Raw genomic sequence first — 21468 nt, forward strand, 5'->3', positions numbered from 1 at the left:
TAGTGGGACTGTCTTCTTTTCAGTTACCCAAACTAGAAACCCAGGAGACTCAGATTCCTTCTTTGTCTTATACATCAGGAGTTCTCAACCTTGGCACAATTAACATTTTGAGCTGGAAAATTTTTTGTTGCGGAAAGCTATCTTGTGCATTGTAGATGTTTAGCAGCATCCCTGGATGCTACCCACTAGATGCCAATAGCAGTTTCCCTCATTGTGACAGCCAAAAATGTGTCCAGACATTGTGAAATGTCCCAAGGAACAAACCCACCCCAGTTTGAGAACCACTGCCCTATATCCAATCTATTACTTATCTACTGATACTTCTTCCTAAATTTACCTTTAATCCCTTATCACATCTTCATCCTGTTCCCTAAACTCCTATCCTCTTTGTTAATATTTGCGATTCTTTAGTAAGGTTCTGACTAGTCTCCCTGTGTCCAGTGTTTCTCTCCAACCCACCTCCTTTTTATTGCTGCCAAATTTGGTGCATGTATATGAGAAGGTCTGGCTCTGTCACCCAAATTGGAGTGCAGTGGCATGATCTTGGCTTACTGTAACCTCTGCCTCCCACCCCAGCCTGCCAAGTAGCTGGGACTACAGGTGTGCACCACCACACCAGTCGACTAATTTTGGTTTTGTCATGTTGCCTAAGCTGGTCTCGAACTTGTGAGCTCAAGTGATCAGCCCAGCTTGGCCTCCCAAAGCACTGGGATTACAGGTGTGAGCCACCGCACATGGCCCAGATTTATCTTTCTAAAATGCAAAGCTGGAGCTGAGCTAGGTGGCTTACTCCTATAATCCTAGCAACTCGGGAAGCTGAGGTGGGAGGATTGCTTGAGGCCAAGACTTCAAGACCAGCCTGGGCAATATAGTGAGAACCTATCTGTTAAAAAAGGAAAGAAAGAAAGAAAGAAAAAAAAAGCAAAACTATTTCGTGTTTATAATCTCTCAATAGCTTTCAGTAGACACCCTCATGAACTGTCTTCTCTCTTTTTTCATTCTCTATTTTTTCATTCTAGCCTCATTCTTCAAAGGCACTCAAACTTACCTGTACTAAGGTTCTTGCTACACAGTGTACTTAGCCCTCCTCCCACTGTGCAACAGTTTGTTTCAAACTCTATTTAGGCATCTGTTTTCTATCATAGCTGTCAGTTACTTATTTTTAGAGAATCTATCGTAGTGAAGAGCATTTTGTTTTTAACATATCCATCTTTTCTCACCAAATTGAATTTTTCAAGGGCAGGGACCATCTGGATCCTTACATCTTGGCATATAATAGATATTCAATAAAAGTTTGAATCATTTATTAGTATGCCCTGTCAGATGCAGTAACATCCTCATTACTTCTAGGAATTCTGTTCCCTGGATCTGTAGTGAAAATTATTTCCCTAGTCTTTATCATATAGACTTTGAAGTACAGGCTTTTGACCACAGAAATCTTAAACTATAATTTTCTTTAAAAAAACCAGCTGTTCAGAAGAGAATTAAAGAAAGCTATGTATTTAGTTGATATTCAAATGGCATTTGCTTATACAATAGCTAGCTTAAAGATTTTTATTCTGAAAGGAATTAAATTGTGTGGATTAATTAAATGTATGACTCAATATGATGTAGAAAGTCTTTACCATACTGAAAACATTGCATTTCCATTGAGTAAGGATTTGTTGATTGGTTGTAGAAAGCTTGCAAAAGCAACGTTATTATCTTAATAACTAATTTACTGTTTTAGAAAATATGTTTATTAGAACACATTCTTATAATCACCAACTTGTGTTATTTAGGTGAATTTAGGAAATTTAACCCCTACCAAATGAAAACAACAAAAAAATCAAGTAATCGAGTTAGTAAAGAATAGTGTCTTACCTCCCTTCCTTATGTGCCTTAATAGAGTTGTGTATGATTAGATGTCCCTGTGACTTGTAACTAGCCACTCTCAGCCTGACCAACAATACTTTTACCTCAGACTTTAATTAGAAGGTGAAAAAAGAAAAGTAGGGGTTGCAGGGGTTTTGGAAGATAACCCAAGCTTATAGCACCAGCCTCGCTGAAAGTCAATGGTTGAGGATGGAGAAAGAGGGAATGAATAAGACGTATTCCCAATTCAGAGTTCATCATCCTGGTACAATGTTTTGCCAGATTGTTAATAATTATTAAATGAATCCATATATAGTGGCAGTTAAACAAGAAGTAATAGCTCCACTTCATTTTTTAGGGAGTGGCACACAATATATCACTTTCTTTTAAGAGAGATTCTTTAATAAGAAAAGTTGTATAGGAGGTTTCCAGAAATAAAACTAGGAAAGAGCCAGGTTACCTACAGGGAAGGTACCTCACTTTCACACCAACTCTCTAAGGGTTGAAATGGATGTAGGAGTCACCCAACCTTTTATTAACCTTAAGAGCCATTTTGCCGTGGACTCAGATTTGCCTTGCCGTTTTTCTAATTTTTCTCCTCTCCATATTTACCCTTCCTTTCTTCAAATTTAAAATTTTAGAAATTTTAAAATTCTTCATAATTTTAAAATTAATTTACTTAATATTAAATATTACCAATTAAAATTTTCTTTATGACCTTGAACTGCTTTAGAAAAGAAAGATGTGCAGTGAAATGAAATAAATGAGTTTTATTTGGGCTCTTAAAAAAACAAGCTTGATAAATGCTGCTTCCAAGATAATTTTTACTCAGAACTTGGAAATTTTTGAATTACGATGCTTCTATCATATATAGATCATCTTATGCCTGTTGTTCATACTGTAAAGAATTCTGTAATGATATTTTAAATAAGTATTTTTTATTAGTTTTGGTTCTTTGTAATTTTAAAAATCTATATCTTTAAGGCCCTGCTTGATCTAAGTAAGAGATATTTGTGGTTTCAGCAACTTTGTTTTCCATAGACTTTTAAGTATAGTAGCGATTATAGTGAATGTATGTTTTCCCAGTAAGTTCTTTACCTATTCCCAGATTATTCTGGGTTTTAAATGGGTAAAATGTGTTTAAATGGGTTTTAAATGTGGTTTTAAGTGGGTAAAAATATTAACCTTGTAAGAGTCAAATATAAGATACTTGTATTTTAGCAGAGCATAGTTTATTCTCATTATTCACATCTTCCATGAAGGTGCCAGCAACACTAAGTTAGCAAATACTGTACTGAACCATTGCTCTTAGGGAAGAATACTGTGTCACGTTCCTACAAGCCTCTGCTCACGACATTTTCGTCAACTAATCAGTACATAACCATGTTTTATGTGTGTTTCTACTTAAAGACACCTTGCTTAATATATATTGTTAATGCATTAACATTGAACTGATGGCCAACAGCACTGTAACTCATGCCTCAGTGAAACTTATCTAACACATATTTTCTCCACATCACAGCCTTCTTGCACCTAGGAACAGCTAGCATCTGGGAACACTTCAGCATGATGCTTATGGGCCATTTTAAACAGTAAAAGCACCAACAAAGTGTGAAATGTGTAAAACATGGTGCTAAATAGACCATAAAAAGGACACTTGTAAATGTAGTATGAGAACTGAAACAAGAAGGCAATGTCACTTTGTTCAGTTTCAGATGGAAATGTGCCATGTCAGGTGATGCATGGTTTTGCACTGCCCTGTGTGTATCTGTGAAAGACTAAGAATGTGCCACACTATTGATTTGGCGGTTACAGATAAATTTTAGTGAGTAGGTGAATTCACATGTACAGACTCTTCAAATAATGAGGATTGACTATAATTGTTTTTAGAAACCTTATGACTGAATACTTAGAATATGCAAATTTGAAAGTTTCTCTTACTTTCAGGTATGTGGAAATTGTTGATTAAGCAGAATCATCCTTGCAGTTTTCATGTTCTCTTGTCTAGTGAAATAAAACTGGCTGCTTTCAGTCCATCATTTTCTTTTCTGCCCTGCAGGGAACAACCTATCTTCAGCACTCGAGCTCATGTCTTCCAAATTGACCCAAACACAAAGAAGAACTGGGTACCCACCAGCAAGCATGCAGTTACTGTGTCTTATTTCTATGACAGCACAAGAAATGTGTATAGGATAATCAGTTTAGATGGCTCAAAGGTAAGCTACGTTTACTTTGAATGATTTGGCTGGTTTTGCTTTTTTCAGTATGACATTTTAGTTTTATTCCGAACATTTTATCTTCATTAATATAAAATGTTTCCTTTTGAGTTCTTAAAACTTTTAAGAAACGAAATGGATTATTAAGGTAGCAACATGTTTTGTCCACTAAATGACTAACCACTTTATTACATTGTTACATGCCAAAATATTCTACAAATTTGAGGTCATTCCATTTATTTAATGTTCATTGCATATCTGTTATGTGTCAGGCATTGTACTAGGAATATAGTGGTGGACAGAATAGATATGGTCTAGAATTCTAGGAGCTCTAATTCTTTTCAAATATACTGCTACAGACTAGTAGCAGTTTAAAGTCCCTATATCCTATGAAGTTTGTCAGTGTCAATACTAAAGCTGACATTTCTTCTCTCAAGAGAAGTATAAGGACAAAACCTATTTTATTTTTAGGAGAGGCAATTAGTGTAACAGGAGCAAGGACTGCCTGGGTTCAGATCTCAACTCCACCATCTACTGAGTGTTTTGTCTTTGGGCAGATTACTTCTCTGAGCCTCATTGTTCTCAACTCAGTACTGGTAGTTGTAAGGATTAAATGAGTTAATATCTGCAAAGCACTTAAATCAGTGCTTAGAGGACAGTGTGCCCTTCAGAAGAGTTGGTGGGGGATCCCTTTTTTTTTTTTTTTTTTTTGAGACGGAGTCTTGCTCTGTCACCCAGCCTGGAGTACAGCTCAGCTCACTGCAACCTCTGCCTCCTGGGTTCAAGTGATTTTCTTGCCTCAGCCTCCCCAGTAGCTAGGATTACAGGTGTGTGCCACCATGCCTGGATAATTTTTGTATTTTTAGTAGAGACAGGGTTTCACCATGTTGGCCAGGCTGGTCTTGAACTCCTGACCTCTTGATCTGTCTGCCTCAGCCTCCCAAAGTGCTGGGATTACAGGCATGAGCTACCGCGCCGGGACAGGGGATCGTTTAATCATCAATGAACTTCACGGAACTCACTTAGAGAAAGAAATTCCAAAGAAAAATCAGACTCTAAGATTCTAGGTTTGAAGTGTGTAGAAAGATGAGGTCTTCAGTTTCTTAAAGCCATGAAGCCTTTCCACTTTCAGGAATTTTAGCAATTAAATGAAGAAGGGGTTAAGTGCACACACTGTAGAGCCAGACTGACTGGTTTGAATTTTTGTTTCTACTACCTGCTTGCCATCTATATTAGTCCATCCTCATACTTCTATGAAGAAATACCTGAGACTGGGTAATTTATAAAGGAAAGAGGTTTACTTGACTCACAGTTCCACATGGCTGGGGAAGCCTCAGGAAACTTACAGTCGTGGCAGAAGGTACGTCTTCACAGGGCGGCAGGAGAGAGAATGAGAGCAAGCAGGGGAAATGCCAGACGCGTATAAAACCATCAGATCTCATGAGAGTCACTATCACAAGAACAGCATTGGGGAAACTGCCCCCCATGATTCAATTACCTCCACCGGGTTCCACCCTTGACACATGGGGATTACAATTCAAGGTGAGATTTGGATGGGGACACAGAGCCAAACCATATCACCATCTGATCTTGAGCAAAGTATTTAGCTTCTGCATGCAGGGCTGGGCACTGAGGTTTGTGCCTGTAATTCTAGCACTTTGGGAGGCCGAGGCATGAGGATCACTTGAGACCAGGAGTTTGAGACCAGCCTGGGTAACACAGTGAGATCCCATCTCAAAAAAAAAAAAAAAAAAAAAAAAATTAGCTAGGTGTATTGGTGCATGCCTGTAGTCCTAGCTACTCAGGAGACTGGGGCTGGAGCTAAGGAGGTCAAAGCTGCAGTGAGCTATGATTATATCCAGAGCGAGACCCTGTCTCTTAAGGAGAAAAAAAACCTGTATGCCTCAGTTTTCTCATCTGTAAAAAGGAATGAATAAAAATACCTACATCATTCCACCATAGGGTTGTTGTGAAAAGTAAGTAAATTTAGGCAAAAGCACAGTGTATATAGTAATCACTATACAAACACTCACTGCTATTGTTGTTAATACTATTATCAGGCGATTATTGCCTAGTGTTTTATGGGGAATAAAAGATAATTTAATGCTAAACTTTTTGTCTGTTTTTTCTGTGTACTCATTCCTTATCTCCTTAACTAGGTTAACTAGATTATAAGACCCTAAGCGCTATTTGCACTTTGTGTCTTGTACATAAGTAACTAATATGTATTTACTTGAATAATTGACTTTTTCATTTTTACTTGGAGGATTTAAAGGACTTGAGAAATAGAAATAGTTCATTTCCATGAAGCTTTATTTAGTGAAGAATAATTTTGTCATATTTTGTAACTGATTTAGTGAAGTTTGACAGATACTAGATATTATAACCTGAGACTCTAGAGTGTTTATTTCTTTTCCCTTATTTGAACCTTGAATTCTCTGTAATCTGTTTTGTTTATGGGCCCAAACCACAGATAACATGCCTCCTTTATTAGAAAGGAGGGTTAACAGAGGAAACAGAAAAAGATAACAATCCTCCTTTATTAGAAAGGAGGGTTAAATGTTGTATACAAAAAAAGGTCAACTGAATAGTCCCATGTCCAAGAAAAGAAACCATATGGAAGTGATTAAATAGATTTCATTTGCTAACTTAATTTTCACCAGATTAAAATACTTTGAGTTATTTTAAAGGAAGGAATTTTAGTGATTAACACATAATCCTCATGTGTTCTTCCCACTGAAGCAATATGAAATGTTGCTCTTGCATTTTTCCATTTCTGAATATACATTGCTGATTGTAATTATTAGAATCATAAATGACTTTGGAAAAGCATTTTGTATTTTTTTAACAAAATCTATCTTCTGTAGCAGAGTTATATTTTCTATCACATTTTCCATTTTCTAATTACTTTTCTAAACTGATGCTATTAACTGCTGCAGTTCCTACAGGAGTGGTTGTTTTTTAAGTCAGCAATAGTGGTTTATTTGACTCAGCTAAACAAGTGTTTTCTCCATCTCACCCCCGACTTCTGCTCTTCATGATTGAGTTGGAAACCCCTTAGGTGCCCTGCCTAGAAAATGTGCACTTGTTCTCACTTAGTGCCTCTACTGTGCATATGAAGTTTGCTTTAAGGTTTTCTGATTATTCTACAGAGACCTCAGCATGGTCAAGGGCCAGGATCAGGGCACTGTGTGATCCATACATGAGGTAGTAATGACACTGCATTTCTACCTCTTTTCCTTAAAAGGACTAGAACTCCAGGGTTGAGAGACATATTTATTTTCAGAACTAAAATTTTTCTTTTAAATGCATTCTACTCAAAGAAGCTAAGAAATAAAGCTTTTTAAAAGTGTGGGATCATCTATCGTTTTAAGGTTTTCTTCATTAAAGAACAAGTAATACAGAGACAAGGAAAGGTTCAGAATGGAGATTAAAATAAAACTCATAAAAGCGGAAAGAAGTTAATTTGAAATAGTTAAAATGAGGGGGCTTAGTGACCAACTACCAGCACATTGGTCAGTTTTCTTAGATGCCTATAAAACCTGTTGTTGACTCACTTTTGAGTTATTAGGGTCACGTATAAAATGCCCTTGTCAGAAAACACAGAGATCCCAGTTCAGATGTGCCCCCTCAGGACCAGCAAATCTAAGGCAGTGCCTACCAGTCTTGATTTCTTGCGTTTCACTCTGTCACATCCTGGTTTTTACAGTACTTACTACTGTCTGAAATTACATTGGTCAGCTATTTATTTAATTGTATGTTTACTGACTCCTTTTATTCTAGACTGTAATTTCCAATTATATTGCCTCTCTTATTGTTGTAGCTCAAATTTTTAGAACTGTGCTTGGCATTTAAAAGGTACTCAATTAAAGTTGAATAAACGAATGATTCCTTACCATTTGTTGATAAATTCCTTCCTATTTAGTCTTTCATTTGATGACTTCATTTGATGCCATTCAAGTTAGAGCAGTTATTAGCCACATTTTACACATCCCAAATGACATGCTAAGAAAAGCAGTTTTTGAACTGAAGGGTAAGGAAACTGTATAAGTATGAATATGTAAATTTTGTCTGAGGTAAAAACACTTAATTGAGCATAAGGGCTCTCATATAACAGTGGACACATCTTCTGTCTGAGAGAAAGGAAGGGACCACTCTGTTTTACTGGTTTTTTTTTTAGTAGGACAGGTGTCATGCATTCATTTTTATGACTTCTCCAATACCTGCATAGCTCTTAAATATTTACTTTTACACTGTTGTTCACATGGGAAACAAATTTAGTTTTGTTCAGAAAATGCTCACATGGTAAGCAAATTTAGTTCAGAAAATGCTTGATATATCATTCCACATTTAAGAGTTCAGCAGATGACTGCTTATGGATTTGTTAACATCTATCTATTACTATTGGAATCACTTTCTAATCTTAAATTTGGAGTGCATTAGACTAAAGAAATGATTCCTCACTTTTATGGTATTAGCAGAGAGAATGAGTTAATATTTTATGATAATTGAAATTTATTATGGTGATCACCAAAGTTAATATTTAGTAACATGCTAAAATACTAGTTTTCTAAGAAATTATGTGTGAAACAAAAATGATAGCAATTCTCAATATCATGAATCTATACCACTTTATGAGAAAAGAAATGAGTATGCAGTTGACTCATGACACTGGTTTGAATTATGCAGGTTCACTTATACGTGGATCAAAAAATACAGTATTTGTAGGATGTGAAAACCAAGTATTAGAGAGTTGACCTCGTATATGCAGGTTCTGCAGTGCTGACTATGGGACTTGAGTATGCATAGGTTTTTAGTATACATAGGGGTCCTGGAACCAATCTCCCAAGTCTAGCAAGGAACACCTCTATATTTAGAGGTTTGTTTTTTCCTTGAGTAAAGGGAAAAAGTACTAAACGATTGCAAGTCTTTTCTGTATCATAATGTATTTCAGGTAAATCAGCTTGAAGAAAACTCAATTATGGATTTTAGAAAATCAGTGTCGGCCAGGCGCAGTGGCTCACGCCTGTAATCCCAGCACTTTGGGAGGCCGAGGCAGGCAGATCAGGAGATCGAGACCATCCTGGCTAACATGGTGAAACCGCGTCTCTACTAAAAAAAAGACAAAAAAGTTAGTAGGGCGTGGTAGTGGGCGCCTGTAGTCCCAGCTACTCAGGAGGCTGAGGCAGGAGAATGGCGTGAACCCGGGAGTTGGAGCTTGCAGTTAGCCGAGATCACGCCACTGCACTCCAGCCTGGGCGACAGAGCAAGACTCCATCTAAAAAAAAAAAAAAAAAAGAAAATCAGTGTCATATTTTCTATGCATATTTTCATTTTTGAAAGATTCTTTGGAGGGTGGTACCCTACTTTTAAATAAACCACTATTAAGGCCTACCTTCTTCTAGTGATTATCATCCAAAATTAATAAATATTGATTCTAAACATTCAAAAGGAAAAAACTGACCATATTAAAAACTCTTTGACACTTTTTGGATCATAGGTAAACTTATTTGAGTGTAAAATATTGAAATTTTTGATAGAGTGTCATCATATTTATATTTTAGTTAACATATTTCCACACTATCACTTATAATGCCAGAAACTATTTCTGTAACTATCTTTATGTATTTAACGTTGTGGCTTATTGATAATCTTAAGCTTTTATGTAACTGAATGGTCTTGTATTTAAATGCCTGTTTGCTGATTTTTTGCTGGTTGCTCATACTTGCTTTATTTTTTAGGCAATAATAAATAGTACCATCACCCCAAACATGACATTTACTAAAACATCTCAGAAGTTTGGCCAGTGGGCTGATAGCCGGGCAAACACCGTTTATGGATTGGGATTCTCCTCTGAGCATCATCTTTCGAAAGTGAGTTAAATCATAAAATTTGAATGAAAATCTTCATCTTCAAGTCGTATATCTTAAATATATAATACCAAATGGAGAGTATAAAATATAGGAGAAATTTATTTAATATTCTCGAAACAGCAGTAGTGACTTCAGAGCAAGAAGCAAGAGATCATTAGATTCTACTGTCACTTGGAAAATGTACACATTAAAAACAGTCACCATTGGTTGAGAAGGATGTATGTGGTTAATTGTCTGCGTGATAGGAATTAAAAGGTGGGGATTATCACTTCAGAATGGATTTTTGTCAGAGATTAGTACCCTCAATTGGAGATGGTCTACAAGATAGGCAGATACCAAGCTCTTTTGAATTGTGAAAACTCAAGCTGACAGTGATATAGATTTCAGCATTTTGATGTGACAGCAGGTACATATAAATTCCTGTGTTTAGGGGAAATTGTGCTTTATCTGGATGTGGAATACTCCGAGCTCTGATGCAGTGCAGACTGAGATACTATAGACATCATGAGGAATTTTTAGATAATACTCACCATGTGACCAGAAAGGCCAATAAAATGCAAAGCATCACCAGGCTAAATATTGGAAATAAGACAGTTCTCCTGTCAATAAGCAAAAGCCATGTAATGTTTATACCAGCAGCACCTTGGGTTCTTGTGGATGTTACACAGAAAAGAATATATAAGAAAAAACAATCTCAGTATACTAAGTGATCAAAGAGAAAAGTAAAACTCACTTTTCTCTTCAGAGCTTGTGCCTGCCAGACCTAAAGATTTATTAAAACCTCTGTTTGAAGCATTCAGTTAAAAGAATAACCATATATTTTAAATACTTTACATATGATTTGGTATATGCAGGATCTGATACTGAAACTCAGGCTAGAGAGTTGAAATTATCCAAGTGCAGAGAAATCAGGCTCTTGTAGATATACACTGTTTATATTTACATTAAATTTTAAGCTGTTTTTCTTTACAGAAATTATTCTGTATTCAAATTCTTAAACTGGGTTCTTTTTAGAAATCTTACACTTTTATGAATATATATTGAATCTATTTTATTTTCTTCTAATTATAAACATTTCTTAACACTGTTTTCAAGTGTTTTTGTTATCTTTTGGATATGAATTATAGTTTAAATCTCAATTTTAAGGGTATTTTAGCTTTCGCCTTGGTGATTATAAATCATTTTCTGTAGGATGATTAAAACAAATACTAAGGCCGGGCACAGTGGCTCATGCCTTTAATCCCAGCACTTTGAGAGGCCAAGGAGGGCAGATCATTTGAGGCCAGGAGTTCAAGACCGGCCTAGTCAACATGGCAAAACCCCGTTTCTACTAAAAATACAAAAAAATTAACTGGGTGTGGTGGCACACACCTGTAATCCCAGCTACTTGGGAGGCTGAGACATGAGAGTCATTTGAACCCAGGAGGCAGAGGCTGCAGTGAGCCAGGATTGCGACACTGCACTCTAGCCTGGGTGACAGAGCAAGACTCTGTCTCAAAAAACAACAACAAACAAATATTATCATTTTGGTTTCTCTTGTACACATCTTATTCTTTAAATGTATTTCTTGAACTGTGGTAAAATAAGAGTTTTACATTCAAAGTATCTCAGCATAACTAGGATACAGGTTTCCATTGAACATTGCCCTTCCATAAACAGTTCTGTTGAGAAATTATATGTTTATTCTAATACTTTTGCCATCATTCAGAACCTTTTTAGAACTTTGTGTTTTTTTTTAATTGACTATTAAAGACTATAGCAAAAAAAAATCTATAAATATATCTTGCTGAATTTCTTAACTTGACAATACAAGAACTAAATCGTGGATTATTTTCTCAAACTTGCCTTAAATGCTTTTTGGGCTGAGTAATTTTGTCTGTAAATTAAGTTCTTCATTACATCTTTCAAGTTACTGAGCAGCTAGCTAATGTAGTAAAGGAATAGTTTATTAACTTCTGTCAGTTCTACTCTTTTCCCTTGTTTGAACTTTTCTCTGAGAATAGCTTTTTTTTTCTTAATTTTTTTTCTTCTTTAAAGTTAGCTTATGCTTTTGACCAGCCTTACTGGTGGTACATCTAGTATTTGAGGGTAGGTTGAATATTGGGAAACAGCTCTTAAGCTCTTGGAGCCAATTCTAGCTTATATACTCACAGAACTTGGCTCCAAGAGCTTCAGATCAGTCTCTTCAGAATGTTTTGATCCAAAGCTGACAAAATCATAATTTATTTTTCAGGCTACCTTGTAGACTAATTTTGGTGTTTTGCAGACTGTAGGAGGCTCAAAGGCATTTATAATATTTTACATAAACAAAGCAAGTACATAAATATTCTAGCTTGTTTTATCAGTTAAAAGCCATGAGTAAGTCAAAACATTATAAGGGTTTGGAGAAGGCAATTCTAGACAAAGACATCTCAAAATAAGGGAAAGTACCATCGTTGAAAAAAATGTGTGGTCTCTTAAGATTGAATGGTATGAGCAAAATTCCAGCTATGCTTGGATTGTTAGAGTGCTTACTAAGTTGTATTTTGTTATCATGGGAAATCTAAGCTGTCACTTTTTTATTTTGCTGAAAACTAAGGATATACAAATTAGCAATAGTGTAGATTTTTACGAAGTTGAGAAGGCTTTTAAAGATTAACTATTGTGGAATGTTAAATTAGTGTAAGAAAAACCTTGTATACTATTTCAGATTACATAAAGAGAAGTTTTGTTTTGATTTCATTTCCACCAATGTGAGTGAGACCCTTGTAGCTTTGTATTCAGATGTTGTACTGTTTGGAGATACTCTGTTCAATTGGAGAAGTATAGTAGCACAAATTCACTTTCCTCACATACACATTATAGGTAGAAGTGACAAGGTTTAAGGTAAGAAGGAAAAGTTGTGATAATGACGGCTTTAATTTTGACCCTCCTCCATCTCGCCAGGATTAGAGTATCACAGGCCTTTCCTTCCAAAATTTTTCTTCCCAAGATGGAAATGAAATCAGAGTTCGTTTATGAGGGTTTGAGAAAGGAACTATAATTTCATGTTTTAATTACCAACTCTAACAGATATTTTAAGTTGCATAGGGATTTGGGGTTTTTACATGTAGTTATTATGTAGTCTTAACTTATTCTCACTGATAATAGTGATAGACTAGCTTCCACTTCCAAAACATAAATAGATATTCTTTGTGGCCAGGATGTTTTATAGTTTCCTATGAGTTCCTAAGAATTAGCATTTCATGTACAATAATTTTTGTTTTGAAATTGTTATCCATCTTAAAGACCATTGAGTATTATTCCTTTCTGCTGCTGTACATGAGCTATTTAGGAATCTTCGGAAATAAATTTTTAGTTATGTCAGTTAGTGAAAATAGTAAATATTACTATTTGTATTACTGAAAATGCATTGTGTATTAAGAGAGTTTATATTTTAGTAAAATTTAAAAGCATTTTCTAAATACTGTGATGTTTACAAGTGGATACTTGTGAAATTCAGTTTTCTCAATGATAAACATAGCACAGTACGCTTATGTTTACTGATTCTTTCCCCTACCTTGGTCTCAGTAAATTATTTCTGAACAACCAGGAGTCCTTTAGGTAAGCTAGCTGACTCTGAAGTCTAACTTAGCTATATCATGATGTTTTGAATAAGATTTGTCAAAATACTTCATAGTGCACAGACAAATGTTTGGAATTAGGTTTCATTTCCTGTCATTTTCATATTAGAAGCTATAATTGGTTTGGAGGCTATATTGCTTGCGTAGAGTCAGTTATTCAGAAAATGAATAACTTTACTAAGGTAAAAGTCGGCACTGTGACCTATTTTTATTTGGTTAATGTATGTAGTCTTTATACATTCAGTTTGCAGAAAAGTTTCAGGAATTTAAAGAAGCTGCTCGACTAGCAAAGGAAAAATCACAAGAGAAGATGGAACTTACCAGTACACCTTCACAGGTGGGTATATCATTTCTATTCTTAATTATGAACCTTTTTCATTTCAGATAATATCCTTCATGCCAGAATTAAATCTCCAAAGTACACACAGAAATGCACCCTTTAGTGTGGTGGCTCACACCTGTAATCCCAGGACTTTGATAGGCTTAGGTGGGAGGATTACTTGAGCCCGGGATTTCAAGACTAGCCTGAGCAACATAGGGAGACCTCATCTCTACAAATTAAAAAAAAAAAAAAAAAAAAAAATTAGCCAAGTGTGGTGGTGCAAGCCTGTGGTCTTAGCTACTTGGGAAGCTGAGGTAGGAGGATCACTTGACTGGGAGGTCGAGGCTGCAGTGAGCTATAATTGTGCCACTGTGCTCCAGCCTGGGCAACAGCAAGACCCTGTCTCAAAAAGAAAAAGAGAGAGAGAGAAATGCACCCTTTACTTAATTTGTACTGGTGGAAAAAGGTTTTTCTATATGCCAATGCCTACAAGAATATTTGTAATCAAAATTTCAGTTTAGTAATTCAATTCAAATTATTTAATGTGCTTGTAACTTAGCAAAAGTACATAAAGATCATGTGATAGTCAAATGTAACCACAAGGGGAGTCATAGGAAAAGTTCAGGAAAACAAGTTTATTATACTTGCTGGTCCTAGAAACAGGGAAAGTCTTAAGGTGGTCAAGAGACAGAAAGCAGGAGTGAGGGGAAAGCCGAGGTAGAGCTTTATTGGAATTTCCATTGGAAAGGTAAAGCAGGGGAGGGGAAATAGTTTAGGATTTGCTGGGTTGAATAATTTCAGGGGGCTCTAAACTGTAGGGGTGGTCCCTCATTGTCTGATAACTGGCCCTGGGATGGATTAAGTTAGAGGAATATTGTCTCCTGGATCAGATGTATGGATCAGATGGAGGAGGTGTGGCTCTGGATTGGCTAGTTTGCATATCAGAGGCATGCTCTGGACTGGGCTCTTGCTGTCCTTAAGAATTAGCTAGCCCTAGAGGGGAGAAGCAGTCTCTTTGCAGCCAGAAAAATTTTTTTAAAAGATGTCAGAATGTCATAATATACATAAAGTTAAAACACATGCACGTGCGTGCACACACGCACAAACAATAGGGTTTGTTTTACATACTTTTATTATTTATTTATTTATTTTTGAGCTAGAGTCATGCTCTGTCACCCAGACCGGAGTGCAGTGGCACAATCTCGGGTCGCTGCAACCTCTGCCTCCCAGGTTCAAGTGATTCTCATGCCTCAGCCTCCCAAGTAGCTGGGATTATCGGCGTGCACCACCCCACCTGGCTAATTTTTGCATTTTATTAGTGGTGGTGTTTTATCATGTTGGCCAGGCTGGTCTCCCTGGCCTCAAGTGATCCGCCTGCCTTGGCCTCCCAAAATGCTGAGATTACAGGTGTTAGCCACAGCCCCAGCCTGTTTTACATACTTTTAAAGTATACTTAAATCTGACAGTTGGAACATCTTTATGCTTAGCACTGAGACAATGGTTATAGGTTTTACAAAACTATTACTTTTTCTTTTAACAAAGGACCTTTTACTTGTCCATCATAATCTTCCTTCAGTTGGAAGTTATATCTCCAAGTAAAGTTGATTAAATGGTTACATTTTGGTACTTTTATAATACAATGGTTTTACTGTATGATTAATATAGAATGCCACTATTTTCAGCTTTTTAATTGTAGGCTTTTCTAAAATTAATTTTTATTTTAATTGTATCCTACTAGTAGGATTCAGCTTTTGGCTGTTCTCCTCTGTAGTAATTGTTTCTGAACTGTACTCAGTAGCTTTTATGGAAAGGAAGAATCAGATGTTACAAATGTTACTCTGGAATAATGTCAGTAGCAGCAGATTTACATGGAACTTTCTTGAAGAAAATAGGAATTGCCTTGGAATTTAATAACTAACCAAATGATTGGAACAGTTTAGAAAATTATTTATTCTTTATCTCCCTCTCCACTTCTGTCACCCAGCTCTATTTGGAAAACTACTGGTATAGAGAGTTGATTTTTTTTTTTTTAATAAGAATAAAGGAGAGCTCTGTTAAATATGCTTAAAGTGCATATTCCCTTAGACTAAAGGTGTACTCTGAATTGAAGCCAAAGCTCCATTATACGTCTGTACATGCAATGACCTGGAATAACTTTGATGATCATTTGAAACTTCTTTTGAATCTGTCTTCTCTAAGTGCTGCGAAGGTGTAGTGATACTTTTAAACATAAAACCCCATTTAAAATTAAGTGGCAATACATATTGGGAGCTCTAGTTCCTCTGGTGAGTGATTCCAGTGTTATAAGAAGATCCAACAAACAGCACATTCAGTAAAAGAGTACTCAAAGGATTTTAATAAAAGTGTGATGGATTAAGCTTTGCCATTGTAATTAGTTCCCGTTTCTCTAATCGTAACTTCCATTTTAGTTGAATTGGTCATGAACCATTATAAGTTGCTGCTAACACCTTGTTCCTCTTTGGTGGAAGGAATGACTTTAAGCCTCTGCTTTGATTAAAGGAATATATAAAAGATGCTTATATTTGAAAAATACTATGAAATATAAAGAATAAGGAAATAAGTTCATCACTATTTGAGAGCCAAAATATATGGACCTTAATTTATCTTATCAAAACATTTGAAGCCTAATTGTCAATTTAATATACAGAAGCCAGAGAGAATCATTTTTTAAAAAGCATTTATCAGCCAGGCATGGTATGCACCTATAGTCCCAGCTACTCAGGAGGCTAAGGTGGGAGGACTGCTTGAGCCCAGGGGTTTGAGGCTGCAGTGAGCTACAATCATGTCACTGCACTGCAGCCTGGGTGACAATATCTAATGTGTCTGTTTTAGTTTGAATTGTATGACCATTGGCCATACCTACCCTACTTGATTCTCAGTGGTTTAACCCAATCTGCTGAATTAATGCTGCCTGAAGAATGTAACGTAACTCTGGAATTTAGCAAAAGAACGGTTAAGTGGGGTAATTGATAATAGGTTAAACACGAAAATCGATAGTAGTAGAAACTTGGTTGGTCATAGCTTTTGTTTTTATTTGAGGGAGGTGTAAGAGACTGGTTAAAAGTTTGAGTCAGACAAACCTAGATATAAATTACTTTTCTGTTGCCATGTAATACACTTGGTTGTTTAACACAAGTGTGTTTATACATTTATAACATGAGTATTACATTACTTATAGAATCATTGATCATCATCAATAAGTATGGTAACGACACAGTGTCAGGTCATGGTTAATAATGGGAGTTCTAGAATCTGAATTTGAAACTGGGCTCCAACCCTTAATAGTTTTCTGAGCTTAGGCAAGTCTCTGTTTTTCTTCCTCTATAAAATGAGAATGAGAACAATATGTCCTTAATAGGAATATTGTGAGAATTAAATGAGGATTAGAAAGTACTTAGCATATAGTACTAAATGCCTAATAAATGTTAACAACGGATGTGGTTGTAATGGGGAGGATGATGATGTAAGGCCTTAACATACTGTCTGGCACTAACAGTTATCTTTAAAAATTCAGATGCCTTAATTGTATATTTATACAATATGTATTTGAAAAATACTATGCGTCAGAATTCTGCATCAGAATTCCCTGAAAGTCTTGCTAAAACTCAGATCGGTGAGCTCCACTCCCAGACTGTCTGATTTAGTAGGTCTAAGATGGAACCCAAGGATCTGCATTTCTAACAAGTTTTCTAGGAGATGCTGAAGCTATTCCTATGTTAGATATTATATTATATTGTAGAATATTATATATGCCTAATTCAGTTGTAAGTATTATTTTAATTTTTTAGCTATTTACATTTTAGTCATTTCAAAGTATTTAGCCTGGCTTTCATTAAAATAACCACTCTAGTTTTGCATTCAAAATCAGTAGTTTACATAGTACTTAATTCAGTTTTATAATTATATAAATAGAATTGGCATAAACAGGTTTGGGACACATACAGCTGACTCTTGGTAAGCATTTGATGCAGCTGGTGGTTGCAAAATATTCAAGCAGAGTAACAATTAACCCACTAACCCTAAGCATCAATCAGCCAATATACTTTACATAGCGAAGGAAGAGCATAAATTAATCCAGAAAGTCAGATTATAAGAACTTCTGTGGTTGTCACAAAATGGATTTCAGAAATGGTGGCTCTGGATGGTGACCAACTATAGGAAAAATGTATGACTGAGGATATGAGGATCTTGTTTGAGAGCTCAACCTCATCTTCCTTTATGTATCGTTTTGCTGTCTTCTTTCCATTCTCACTGCCATGGGATCTCAAGACTATTAGCTCCTCCCCAGTTTTTCTGTCAGGCCCTCTGCTGAGAAAACAGTGGTGTTCTCATCTTTGTTTAAGTATAAAACTGGAATGGACTGAGTCTTCCCTGAATGTTTGTTAAATGGTAAAGAGAGGGCCTTGTTTTCCTTAAGCCAACAAGGTTGAAACTGTAATGGGAATTTAATTTGAGGTTTTATTGGCATGAAATGGAAGGTGGTAGTGGTATTTGGTATAGTGGGTCATGGCAGTGCTGCTGCGTACCTCCCCAGCCCATCCTTCCAATACACAGTAGGTCACTGAAACCACCCTAAAGTCTTGTCCTAGAGTGAGGGTCAAGGTCAACTTTTTTCCATGTGTTCTAGAATATTTCTCATTTTTTGGCTTTCATAGCCAAAATTTCAGTTGTGGGTTTTATTTTAATTTTCACTTAAGTTACCCACTTCACAAATGGGTAGGAAGAGAGAATTCTTAAGAAGCATTTCCTGAATCTCACATCTGTGCTCAGGTGCCTTTTTTATAATAGGTTGCATCTGTTAGTTTTGATTTCCTTGATACTCTCTCAGATTTGTTCTTCCAAACATAAATTTTTTCTTCAGTGTTACTGTCCTTTTTCTTACTGTAGATTATTTGTTTTGGTGGGAGTTATAGGGAGAGTTTCTCAGAAAAAAAATGAGATGTAAGTGGTTTTATTTTCTCAAAGCAAGGATATAAAGTCAATAGAAAAGATTATTTGATCTGTTTTTATTTCATTTTATTTTTTGCTTTTTTTTTTCATTTTTCTTATCAGCTTTGGGTATACACACACACACACACCCCCCCCCAAAAAAGAATAACTGAAGTAGGATGTTTAGGAAATTACACACAATTTAGATTAAAAAAGAAATAGATGCTTAGAATATGTTAAATAAAAAACATGTTTCAAGTACTATTTTTAGCATATGCAAAATTTCTGGAAGGTTTTGCAGAATTCTTTTGGCTACCTCTGCGGTAGTTGGAGGGAAAGAGGGTTTCATTTTCCTTTTGTGCCCTCATGTACTGTTGGAATTTTTTGTTGTTTCTCATCAGTAAATACTAATTTTATATTTTTAAAACTGACTTTAAAAATCCCAAGTTCTCGATTGGTTCAGAATAAAAAATTAAATTAAAAAAATAAAATACCATGCTTTGGGTGGGCTTTTTGTTTTTTACTTTAGGTATAATGACCTAAGATAACTATGCCTTTACTTAAATATAGCTAATATTCAAGTTTTCTGAAGAAAAACTTGCTGCTTTGAGATGTTGGAATTGCTACAACCTCTATCCCTTTCTTTCTCCCCTTCTTAACTTGCCCCTGGGAACAGTCTTTCTACTTTAGTAGCATTAACATTTGTAGCCTCCCCAAGTTCCATGCCTCAAACCCTACTCCCTCTTATATTACCCTCAAAGTGACCGGAGCATTTATCCCAGAAGATGGTAACAACCATGAGTCAAACTGCTACTGCTCTTCCTCTCTCTCTTTTGATCCTAATGTACTTTTGCACACTCCTGTCAACCAGTTCCAGCAAATCCCTGAGTTAATCCTTAATTGCTAACCCTAGTTATGCCCTTTAAGTTTAATAAGGTAATTTATTTTTATTTTTATTTTTTATTTTGAGATGGAGTCTCACTCTGTTGCCCAGGCTGGAGTGCAGTGATCTTGGCTCGCTGAAACCTCCACCTCCCAGGTCCAAGCGATTCTTCCACCTCAGCCTCCCGAATAGCTGGGACTACAGGCACCTGCCATCATGCCCAGCTAATTTTGTTTGTATTTTTGTAGAGATTGGGTTTCATGATGTCAGCCAGGCTGGTCTTGAACTCCTGACCTCAGGTGATCCGCCTGCCTTGGCCTCCCAAGGATTACAGGCATGAGGCACCACGTCCCGGCCGGTAACTTGTTTCTGTTATCATTTCTACTGAATTGAATCTTCACCAATTTAACTGTTTAGCAGGTTGCACATTCAACCTTTCATTATTTTAGTTTGGCTTGGCCTGTCTTGGAGAGAAATAAGCCTGATTTGTTAATACCAGAGATGATTATTTTATGATATCTTCCTGGCTGGTTAAATTTTTTCTGACTAATTAATATGGTCCATAACTGACCTAGAAGTAGTCACTTTGTGATTGCTATTCCCATTATTCACTTAATAGGATTTGACTTTGTTGTAAAACATTTTTATATTGTCACATTATACTGTAGATTTTATTCGTGCATTGACTGTCAGCTAAAGGAAACAGCTGATTTAGGAGAAAGATTTAATAAAAATGAAATTAAAGGTCAAAATTAGAAGTTTTACTGAAAATTGAAAAATAGTTAAGTGATAATGTGGAATTAAGAAAGTATCCTTTTGATCTTTAACAGCTTGTATAGTTTATAGCATTATGGAACCATTAGTTAAAATACTTAAATGTGAAATAAAATTCATACAGCAGTATAAAACCAGAAGTCTCAAAAACAAAAGTCTCACCACGTTAATATTTACATATTTTTTCTAGCACTTCATGTGTAACATTCTAAATGTGAAGGATATAAATATAACCCAGTTACTGTTTTACATTCTGATTTTTAAAAATTATATGCTACATTGCTCATATTTGTCTTATTTTTATTAGAGGAAATCTTGTATTTTTTTAAGTTGACAAATTATGATCATTCCTAACCACTCCCCTGTTGGACACTTATTTTTTTCTCCCAAATATAGACAGATATTTCAATTGTGACATTTTTTTGCCCAGGGATCATAAGAGGTCCACCAAGCTGCTCTTTAACAGTCTGGTTTTAGCACCTCCCCTAGTTAATAGGTCTATCAAATGACTCCTCATTCTGATTTCCATTATCAAATTTGGATAATCTGATGGTGGCAGACCTAAGTGTCAGCTTGAGCTTCATTTTAAATTCAATTTATTTAAAATGACATAAATTTTAATGTTATTTAAATAAATTTACTTTGAAAGGAAAATCTTAATGAAAAGTAGAAATAAGACAGGAAATTTTGTAAAGAAAAGTAATTCCATTATGAGTACCAGACAAGATAAGTTGAAATGCACTAACATCATTATAGATAATAGGTTATAGAGGCATTTCTTCTTGCTTTTCTAAGTAGCTCTATAGGGATTGAAAAGTAGGGCAGATAAAACGTGTTGCAAATTTCATTCACCCCTTTGCCCTCCCCCTCTCCTCATCCACTTCTTCTCCTGTACCCCTTCCATTATCTACTTCTTCCACCAAAATCACATCTTCTTGCATTTTTGTGCATCTTTTCTTCTGAAGTATAGTAATTCTTTGAATATCTTTTATTC

General features: G+C 35.8%; 1 protein-coding gene across 1 annotated transcript in view; it reads left to right on the top strand.

Moving 5' to 3' along the window:
- Nucleotides 1-21468, top strand: part of HOMER1 (homer scaffold protein 1) — a 141020-nt gene that overhangs the window by 53327 nt on the left and 66225 nt on the right. Inside the window, exons 2-4 of the mRNA XM_003822281.7 lie at nt 3914-4070; nt 9812-9943; nt 13790-13882. Of these exons, the coding sequence (XP_003822329.1) occupies nt 3914-4070; nt 9812-9943; nt 13790-13882 (382 nt within the window). The remainder of the gene's footprint in view (nt 1-3913; nt 4071-9811; nt 9944-13789; nt 13883-21468) is intronic.

This window comes from Pan paniscus, chromosome 4 (genome assembly GCF_029289425.2).
Source record: "Pan paniscus chromosome 4, NHGRI_mPanPan1-v2.0_pri, whole genome shotgun sequence".
Lineage (NCBI taxonomy): Eukaryota > Metazoa > Chordata > Mammalia > Primates > Hominidae > Pan > Pan paniscus.